The sequence below is a fragment of the Oncorhynchus keta genome, chromosome 6 (assembly GCF_023373465.1).
Source record: "Oncorhynchus keta strain PuntledgeMale-10-30-2019 chromosome 6, Oket_V2, whole genome shotgun sequence".
Classification (NCBI taxonomy): domain Eukaryota; kingdom Metazoa; phylum Chordata; class Actinopteri; order Salmoniformes; family Salmonidae; genus Oncorhynchus; species Oncorhynchus keta.
The window spans coordinates 5783212-5793211 of record NC_068426.1 but is presented as its reverse complement, the minus strand read 5'-3'; the positions used below and the strand labels follow the sequence as shown (position 1 = coordinate 5793211).

At 46.4% G+C, this 10000-nt stretch overlaps 1 protein-coding gene and 1 long non-coding RNA gene across 10 annotated transcripts in view; both read right to left on the bottom strand.

Annotated features, from left to right (window-relative positions):
- LOC118385709 (periostin-like) overlaps positions 1-10000 on the bottom strand; it is a 101122-nt gene that overhangs the window by 26662 nt on the left and 64460 nt on the right. For both annotated transcript variants that reach the window (XM_052520347.1, XM_052520346.1), the window contains exons 14-17: positions 2559-2661; positions 2229-2296; positions 2058-2103; positions 1917-1961 (exon numbers count right to left, since the gene is read on the bottom strand). In XM_052520347.1, coding sequence (XP_052376307.1) covers positions 1917-1961; positions 2058-2103; positions 2229-2296; positions 2559-2661 — 262 coding nt within the window. The remainder of the gene's footprint in view (positions 1-1916; positions 1962-2057; positions 2104-2228; positions 2297-2558; positions 2662-10000) is intronic.
- Positions 7693-10000, bottom strand: part of LOC127930642 (uncharacterized) — a 2423-nt gene continuing 115 nt past the window's right edge. Inside the window, exons 1-7 of one of the 8 annotated variants that reach the window (XR_008138591.1) lie at positions 9619-9658; positions 9440-9498; positions 9135-9256; positions 8892-9013; positions 8174-8354; positions 7993-8112; positions 7708-7874 (exon numbers count right to left, since the gene is read on the bottom strand). This is a non-coding gene — a long non-coding RNA (uncharacterized LOC127930642). Of the gene's footprint in view, positions 7934-7992; positions 8456-8891; positions 9014-9134; positions 9257-9439; positions 9499-9618; positions 9659-9741; positions 9782-9861 lie in introns of those variants that run through there. The other 7 variants (XR_008138594.1, XR_008138593.1, XR_008138590.1 and 4 more) reach the window with 7 other exon arrangements.

Genomic DNA, 10000 nt, shown 5'->3' with positions numbered 1-10000 from the left:
TAATAGGACTGACTAGAGATATTATACAGGAGTGTAATAGGACTGACTAGAGATATTATACAGGAGTGTAATAGGACTGACTAGAGATATTATACAGGAGTGTAATAGGACTGACTAGAGATATTATACAGGAGTGTAATAGGACTGAATGTAGTTATTATACAGGAGTGTAATAGGACTGACTAGAGATATTATACAGGAGTGTAATAGGACTGACTAGAGATATTATACAGGAGTGTAATAGGACTGACTAGAGATATTATACAGGAGTGTAATAGGACTGACTAGAGATATTATACAGGAGTGTAATAGGACTGACTAGAGATATTATACAGGAGTGTAATAGGACTGACTAGAGATATTATATAGGAGTGTAATAGGACTGACTAGAGATATTATACAGGAGTGTAATAGGACTGACTAGAGATATTATACAGGAGTGTAATAGGACTGACTAGAGATATTATACACTGACTAGAGATATTATACAGGAGTAATAGGACTGACTAGAGATATTATACAGGAGTGTAATAGGACTGAATGTAGTTATTATACAGGAGTGTAATAGGACTGACTAGAGATATTATACAGGAGTGTAATAGGACTGACTAGAGATATTATACAGGAGTGTAATAGGACTGACTAGAGATATTATACAGGAGTGTAATAGGACTGACTAGAGATATTATACAGGAGTGTAATAGGACTGACTGGGGATATTATACAGGAGTGTAATAGGACTGACTAGAGATATTATATAGGAGTGTAATAGGACTGACTAGAGATATTATATAGGAGTGTAATAGGACTGACTAGAGATATTATACAGGAGTGTAATAGGACTGACTAGAGATATTATACAGGAGTGTAATAGGACTGACTAGAGATAGTATACAGGAGTGTAATAGGACTGACTAGAGATATTATACAGGAGTGTAATAGGACTGATTAGAGATATTATACAGGAGTGTAATAGGACTGACTAGAGATAGTATACAGGAGTGTAATAGGACTGACTAGAGATATTATACAGGAGTGTAATAGGACTGATTAGAGATATTATACAGGAGTGTAATAGGACTGACTAGAGATAGTATACAGGAGTGTAATAGGACTGACTAGAGATATTATACAGGAGTGTAATAGGACTGATTAGAGATATTATACAGGAGTGTAATAGGACTGACTAGAGATATTATACAGGAGTGTAATAGGACTGATTAGAGATATTATACAGGAGTGTAATAGGACTGACTAGAGATAGTATACAGGAGTGTAATAGGACTGACTAGAGATATTATACAGGAGTGTAATAGGACTGACTAGAGATATTATACAGGAGTGTAATAGGACTGACTAGAGATATTATATAGGAGTGTAATAGGACTGAATGTAGTTATTATACAGGAGTGTAATAGGACTGACTAGAGATATTATACAGGAGTGTAATAGGACTGATTAGAGATATTATACAGGAGTGTAATAGGACTGACTAGAGATATTATACAGGAGTGTAATAGGACTGACTAGAGATATTATACAGGAGTGTAATAGGACTGATTAGAGATATTATACAGGAGTGTAATAGGACTGATTAGAGATATTATACAGGAGTGTAATAGGACTGATTAGAGATATTATACAGGAGTGTAATAGGACTGACTAGAGATATTATACAGGAGTGTAATAGGACTGACTAGAGATATTATACAGGAGTGTAATAGGACTGATTAGAGATATTATACAGGAGTGTAATAGGACTGATTAGAGATATTATACAGGAGTGTAATAGGACTGAATAGAGATATTATACAGGAGTGTAATAGGACTGATTAGAGATATTATACAGGAGTGTAATAGGACTACATTTAAAGAAATGCTGCTTCAACATTGACAATAAAGAACAAGAGGTTTACCTGATTCTACTCTGATGTGGGTTGTTGTCGTGGTGACTGTCCTCTCTGCAACAACAAAAAACAAGCTCGTATTACATCAATGTTCAGAAAACATCAAGGCAGTCATGATCATGATGATGATGATTATGATGATCAACTTACTGATGAAGGTGAGGGGGATTTCGGTGTAGGAGAATCCAGAGACATACTAAAACACAAACAAGCACGACAACAACAAATGAGAGGTTGGGGTAATGTCCAGCAAACACACACACACACAAACAACCACACACACACACAAACAACCACACACACACACACACACACACAAACCTTGATCTGGATGTACTTGATGAGTCTTTTCAGCAACACCAGCAGGTCCTCACGACCCACAGGCAGGTCTGGAGAAAACAGAGACGTGTTTACACACACACACACACACACACACACACACACACACACACACACACACACACACACACACACACACACACACACACACACACACACACACACACACACACACACACACACACACACACACACACACACACACACACACACACACAAGTAAACACACACGCACACACACACACACACACAAGCACACACACAAGCACACACACAAGTAAACACACACACACACACACACGGGTAACTCACCCCCGGGGTAGAGAATGTTCTTCACAACGTGGATCACTCCGTTGGTGGCCATCAGGTCAATATCTGGCACGTCCACCGAGTTGACGTTGATGGAGCTGTTCACCTGTCACAACAGGGGTTTCGTAACAGTGTTATAAACAGTTAGAACCACTTGTTGCTGCTATAACCACAATAGGATGGACGTTTTCCACCTAGTCCAGTGTTACAGTAATAACACTGGTATAAATCACATTGGTGTTTAAAGGTATAGATGATGACTGTGAGAGAACATTTTAAATCAGGGCTACCCAACCCTCTTCCTGGAGATCGACTGTCCTGTAGGTTTACAGCCCTGGAGATCTACTGTCCTGTAGGTTCAGTCCAACCCTCTTCCTGGAGATCTACTGTCCTGTAGGTTCAGTCCAACCCTCTTCCTGGAGATCTACTGTCCTGTAGGTTCAGTCCAACCCTCTTCCTGGAGATCTACTGTCCTGTAGGTTTTACAGCCCAACCCTTTTCCTGGAGATCTACTGTCCTGTAGGTTCAGTCCAACCCTCTTCCTGGAGATCTACTGTCCTGTAGGTTCAGTCCAACCCTCTTCCTGGAGATCGACTGTCCTGTAGGTTTTCAGTCCAACCCTCTTCCTGGAGATCGACTGTCCTGTAGGTTTCAGTCCAACCTCTTCCTGGAGATCGACTGTCCTGTAGGTTTACAGTCCAACCCTCTTCCTGGAGATCTACTGTCCTGTAGGTTCAGTCCAACCCTCTTCCTATAGATCTACTGTCCTGTAGGTTCAGTCCAACCCTCTTCCTATAGATCTACTGTCCTGTAGGTTCAGTCCAACCCCTTCCTGGAGATCTACTGTCCTGTAGGTTCAGTCCAACCCTCTTCCTATAGATCTACTGTCCTGTAGGTTTCCAACCCTCTTCCTGGAGATCGACTGTCCTGTAGGTTTTCAGTCCAACCCTCTTCCTGGAGATCGACTGTCCTGTAGGTTTACAGTCCTCAAGGTTTACAGTCCTGTAGGTTTACAGTCCAACCCTCTTCCTGGAGATCTACTGTCCTGTAGGTTTTACAGTCCAACCCTCTTCCTGGAGATCTACTGTCCTGTAGGTTTTACAGTCCAACCCTCTTCCTGGAGATCGACTGTCCTGTAGGTTTTACAGTCCAACCCTCTTCCTGGAGATCTACTGTCCTGTAGGTTTACAGTCCTCAAGGTTTACAGTCCTGTAGGTTTACAGTCCAACCCTCTACCTGGAGATCTACTGTCCTGTAGGTTTACAGTCCTCAAGGTTTACAGTCCTGTAGGTTTACAGTCCAACCCTCTTCCTGGAGATCTGTCAGAGGACAGTAGATCTCCAGGAAGAGGGTTGGGCTGCCCTGACTTAAGTGAACACCACACTACCTGACAACTTGACCTATGGACCAATAATGTTGTTTTTTTTAGCTCACACGGCTTTGACGCAGTGCAGTAGTTCTGTTAGCCCGACTTCAAACTACATGTCAGGAATAGTTGTCATTGATCGAGACGTTCTGTTGGGACATTTATGTTATTATCGATGATAACAGAACATTACACTGTGTGATAATGGCGGCAGTGGACAACATGGCCATCATGACTGCCTTACTGAGACCATCTGAATATACACTCTCCTGTGTGTGTGTGTGTGTGTGTGTGTGTGTGTGTGTGTGTGTGTGTGTGTGTGTGTGTGTGTGTGTGTGTGTGTGTGTGTGTGTGTGTGTGTGTGTGTGTGTGTGTGTGTGTGTGTGTGTGTGTGTGTGTGTGTGTGTGTGTGTGTGTGTGTGTGTTAGAATAACATCTTACTAAACCCTCTCCAAAGACGACAGTCTTGAAAAGGTGAACAGTGGGGACATGTCCAGTTTGTGATTCCAGATGTCATGTCCCTGCCATTGTTAGAGGTTCTGCTTCGGTAAATGGAACATTCCACGCCACCAGGGAATGTAATTTACTGTAATTTAATTGTCTCGTTGTGGGTCTCTCGGGACGGCCATGTTCACTATGAAACATAATTTTTTTTTTCTCCTTTCATGTGTCCCATTCTCTCTCTAACTCACTATGTTATGTTTCTCCTTCTCTAACCCACTACTTTACGCTTCTCTCTATCTAACCCACTACTTTACGGTTCTATCTCTCTAACCCACTACTTTATGGTTCTCTTTATCTAACCCACTACTTTACGGTTCTATCTCTCTAACCCACTACTTTACGGTTCTCTCTCTCTAACCCACTACTTTACGGTTCTCTCTCTCTAACCCACTACTTTACGGTTCTCTCTCTCTAACCCACTACTTTACGGTTCTCTCTCTCTAACCCACTACTTTACGGTTCTCTCTCTCTAACCCACTACTTTACGGTTCTCTCTCTCTAACCCACTACTTTACGCTTCTCTCTATCTAACCCACTACTTTACGGTTCTCTCTCTCTAACCCACTACTTTACGGTTCTCTCTCTCTAACCCACTACTTTACGGTTCTCTCTCTCTAACCCACTACTTTACGCTTCTCTCTATCGAACCCACTACTTTACGCTTCTCTCTCTAACCCACTACTTTATGGTTCTGCCTCTAACCCACTACTTACCAGTTCTCTATCTAACCCACTACTTTACGGTTCTCTCTCTAACCCACTACTTTACAGTTCTCTATCTAACCCACTACTTTATGGTTCTCTCTCTCTAACCCACTACTTTACAGTTCTCTCTCTCTAACCCACTACTTTATGGTTCTCCCTCTAACCCGCTACTTTATGGTTTTATCTCTCTAACCCACTACTTTATGGTTTTATCTCTCTAACCCACTACTTTATGGTTTTCTCTCTCTAACCCACTACTTTACGGTTCTCTCTCTCTAACCCACTACTTTATGGTTCTCCCTCTAACCCGCTACTTTATGGTTTTATCTCTCTAACCCACTACTTTATGGTTTTATCTCTCTAACCCACTACTTTATGGTTTTATCTCTCTAACCCGCTACTTTACGGTTCTCTCTCTAACCCACTACTTTATGGTTTTATCTCTCTAACCCGCTACTTTATGGTTTTATCTCTCTAACCCACTACTTTACGGTTTTATATTTCTAAGCCGCTACTTTATGGTTTTATCTCTCTAACCTACTACTTTACGGTTCTCCCTCTAACCCACTACTATACGGTTCTCTCTCTCTCACCCGCTACTTTACGGTTTTATCTCTCTAAGCCGCTACTTTACATTTCCTTCTCTCTGTAACCCACTACTTTACAGTTATCTCTGTAACCCACTACTTTACATTTCCTTCTCTCTGTAACCCACTACTTTACGGTTCTCTCTGTAACCAACTACTTCAGTGTTTTTTTCTCTCTCTCTCTCTCCCTCTCTCTCTCTCTCTCTGTCTAACCCACTATTTTCCTTTTCTTTTTCCGTAACCCACTACTTTACGCTTCCTTTTCTCTCTAACCCACTACTTTATGTTTCCTTCTTTCTGTAACCCACTACTTTACGCTTACTTCTCTCTCTAACCCACTGCTTTATGTTTCCTTCTCTCTCTAACCCATCATTTGAACCACGTTCTAACTGAACACACTCCCACACACTCACATCATGCACACGCACACGTACACTGTTTCAGTATTGTCCTCAGTGGGTGTAAGGTCATTCCTTACACCCGTCTCTCTGCACGTCCCCATTTAGACAACAGCCTAATCTGTTCCTTCCAAGCCTGTATCTTTGGAGTTCTGCCAAAACTAATGAAATCTGGCTTCCTGATGATTACCTGTCATGTCCTCGCTCCACCCCTGTCCCTGTTCTCCACTGTCCCTAAACTCTCCCACCCTCTGCTCTCTCTCCACCCCTGTCCCTGTTCTCCACTGTCCCTAAACTCTCCCACCCTCTACTCTCTCTCCACCCCTGTCCCTATCCCTTTTCTCCACTCTCCCTAAACTCTCCCACCCTCTGCTCTCTCTCCACCCCTGTCCCTATCCCTGTTCTCCACTGTCCCTAAACTCTCCCACCCTCTGCTCTCTCTCCACCCCTGTCCCTATCCCTGTTCTCCACTCTCCCTAAACTCTCCCACCCTCTGCTCTCTCTCCACCCCTGTCCCTTTTCTCCACTCTACCTAAACTCTCCCACCCTCTGCTCTCTCTCCACCCCTGTCCCTGTCCCTTTTCTCCACTCTCCCTAAACTCTCCCACCCTCTGCTATCTCTCTCTCCTTCCTCCCTCCCTTCCTCCCTCCTCCTCACCCATAACCCTCTCGCCCCCTTCCTCCACCCCTCTCCTCCTACTCCCTGCATCTCTGGACAAAGTTACTAGACAATGCCTTGTTTCTGTGTCTCTGAATTTCCTTCTTGAGTTAAGGAAGGCTTGCCTGAGATTTTACGGCCTGATAGAGACAGGAAAAGGGGTTATCTGTATTGCAGATGAAGAGAAAGGAGAAACAGAGAGTCTTTACCACAACCTAACGTATGATAACCGGTCTGTAACAAGGGTCCAGAAAGATTTTCACATGAAATGAAATGGAACATATCCTTGCCTTAGTCGGACATCATATGTGAGTTGCAGAAATGAACCCCAAAAAAACAGTGAAGTCACCATGTTCCTGTGGTGGTGGAAGTTGTTTTTAAAAGGAAGTGTTCTCCTCACGATAATGAAGTAATTGGAGAAGGTAATGAGAGACAATGTATCCTTCAATGTTTCCTGTGTCTGCTCTGCCTCTGGGACAGGAGAGGACAGACAGCCCAGTCTACCTCAGTGTTTCCTGTGTCTGCTCTGCCTCTGGGACAGGAGAGGACAGACAGCCCAGTCTACCTCAGTGTTTCCTGTGTCTACTCTGCCGCTGGGACAGGAGAGGACAGACAGCCCAGTCTACCTCAGTGTTTCCTGTGTCTACTCTGCCTCTGGGACAGGAGAGGACAGACAGTCCTCTACCTCAGTGTTTCCTGTGTCTGCTCTGCCTCTGGGACAGGAGAGGACAGACAGCCCTCTACCTCAGTGTTTCCTGTGTCTGCTCTGCCTCTGGGACAGGAGAGGACAGACAGCCCAGTCTACCTCAGTGTTTCCTGTGTCTGCTCTGCCTCTGGGACAGGAGAGGACAGACAGTCCCCTCTACCTCAGTGTTTCCTGTGTCTACTCTGCCGCTGGGACAGGAGAGGACAGACAGCCCTCTACCTCAGTGTTTCCTGTGTCTACTCTGCCGCTGGGACAGGAGAGGACAGACAGTCCTCTACCTCAGTGTTTCCTGTGTCTACTCTGCCGCTGGGACAGGAGAGGACAGACAGTCCTCTACCTCAGTGTTTCCTGTGTCTACTCTGCCGCTGGGACAGGAGAGGACAGACAGTCCTCTACCTCAGTGTTTCCTGTGTCTGCTCTGCCTCTGGGACAGGAGAGGACAGACAGTCCTCTACCTCAGTGTTTCCTGTGTCTACTCTGCCGCTGGGACAGGAGAGGACAGACAGTCCCCTACCTCAGTGTTTCCTGTGTCTGCTCTGCCTCTGGGACAGGAGAGGACAGACAGCCCAGTCTACCTCAGTGTTTCCTGTGTCTGCTCTGCCTCTGGGACAGGAGAGGACAGACAGTCCTCTACCTCAGTGTTTCCTGTGTCTACTCTGCCGCTGGGACAGGAGAGGACAGACAGTCCCCTCTACCTCAGTGTTTCCTGTGTCTACTCTGCCTCTGGGACAGGAGAGGACAGACAGTCCCCTCTACCTCAGTGTTTCCTGTGTCTGCTCTGCCTCTGGGACAGGAGAGGACAGACAGTCCTCTACCTCAGTGTTTCCTGTGTCTACTCTGCCGCTGGGACAGGAGAGGACAGACAGTCCCCTCTACCTCAGTGTTTCCTGTGTCTGCTCTGCCTCTGGGACAGGAGAGGACAGACAGTCCTCTACCTCAGTGTTTCCTGTGTCTACTCTGCCTCTGGGACAGGAGAGGACAGACAGCCCCCTCTATCTCAGTGTTTCCTGTGTCTACTCTGCCGCTGGGACAGGAGAGGACAGACAGTCCTCTACCTCAGTGTTTCCTGTGTCTGCTCTGCCTCTGGGACAGGAGAGGACAGACAGTCCTCTACCTCAGTGTTTCCTGTGTCTGCTCTGCCTCTGGGACAGGAGAGGACAGACAGTCCTCTACCTCAGTGTTTCCTGTGTCTACTCTGCCGCTGGGACAGGAGAGGACAGACAGTCCCCTACCTCAGTGTTTCCTGTGTCTGCTCTGCCTCTGGGACAGGAGAGGACAGACAGCCCAGTCTACCTCAGTGTTTCCTGTGTCTGCTCTGCCTCTGGGACAGGAGAGGACAGACAGCCCAGTCTACCTCAGTGTTTCCTGTGTCTGCTCTGCCTCTGGGACAGGAGAGGACAGACAGTCCTCTACCTCAGTGTTTCCTGTGTCTACTCTGCCGCTGGGACAGGAGAGGACAGACAGTCCCCTCTACCTCAGTGTTTCCTGTGTCTGCTCTGCCTCTGGGACAGGAGAGGACAGACAGCCCAGTCTACCTCAGTGTTTCCTGTGTCTGCTCTGCCTCTGGGACAGGAGAGGACAGACAGTCCCCTCTACCTCAGTGTTTCCTGTGTCTGCTCTGCCTCTGGGACAGGAGAGGACAGACAGTCCCTCTACCTCAGTGTTTCCTGTGTCTGCTCTGCCTCTGGGACAGGAGAGGACAGACAGCCCAGTCTACCTCAGTGTTTCCTGTGTCTGCTCTGCCTCTGGGACAGGAGAGGACAGACAGCCCAGTCTACCTCAGTGTTTCCTGTGTCTACTCTGCCTCTGGGACAGGAGAGGACAGACAGCCCAGTCTACCTCAGTGTTTCCTGTGTCTACTCTGCCTCTGGGACAGGAGAGGACAGACAGCCCAGTCTACCTCAGTGTTTCCTGTGTCTGCTCTGCCTCTGGGACAGGAGAGGACAGACAGCCCAGTCTACCTCAGTGTTTCCTGTGTCTACTCTGCCGCTGGGACAGGAGAGGACAGACAGTCCTCTACCTCAGTGTTTCCTGTGTCTACTCTGCCGCTGGGACAGGAGAGGACAGACAGCCCTCTACCTCAGTGTTTCCTGTGTCTACTCTGCCGCTGGGACAGGAGAGGACAGACAGTCCCCTCTACCTCAGTGTTTCCTGTGTCTACTCTGCCTCTGGGACAGGAGAGGGACAGACAGCCCAGTCTACCTCAGTGTTTCCTGTGTCTACTCTGCCGCTGGGACAGGAGAGGACAGACAGCCCAGTCTACCTCAGTGTTTCCTGTGTCTACTCTGCCTCTGGGACAGGAGAGGACAGACAGCCCCCTCTATTTCAGTGTTTCCTGTGTCTACTCTGCCGCTGGGACAGGAGAGGACAGACAGTCCTCTACCTCAGTGTTTCCTGTGTCTGCTCTGCCTCTGGGACAGGAGAGGACAGACAGCCCAGTCTACCTCAGAGTATTGCATCTGCACAGATATATTATTGAAATAACTTTAGTGCTCACAAGGTCTTTTGAAAACCCTTGAAAT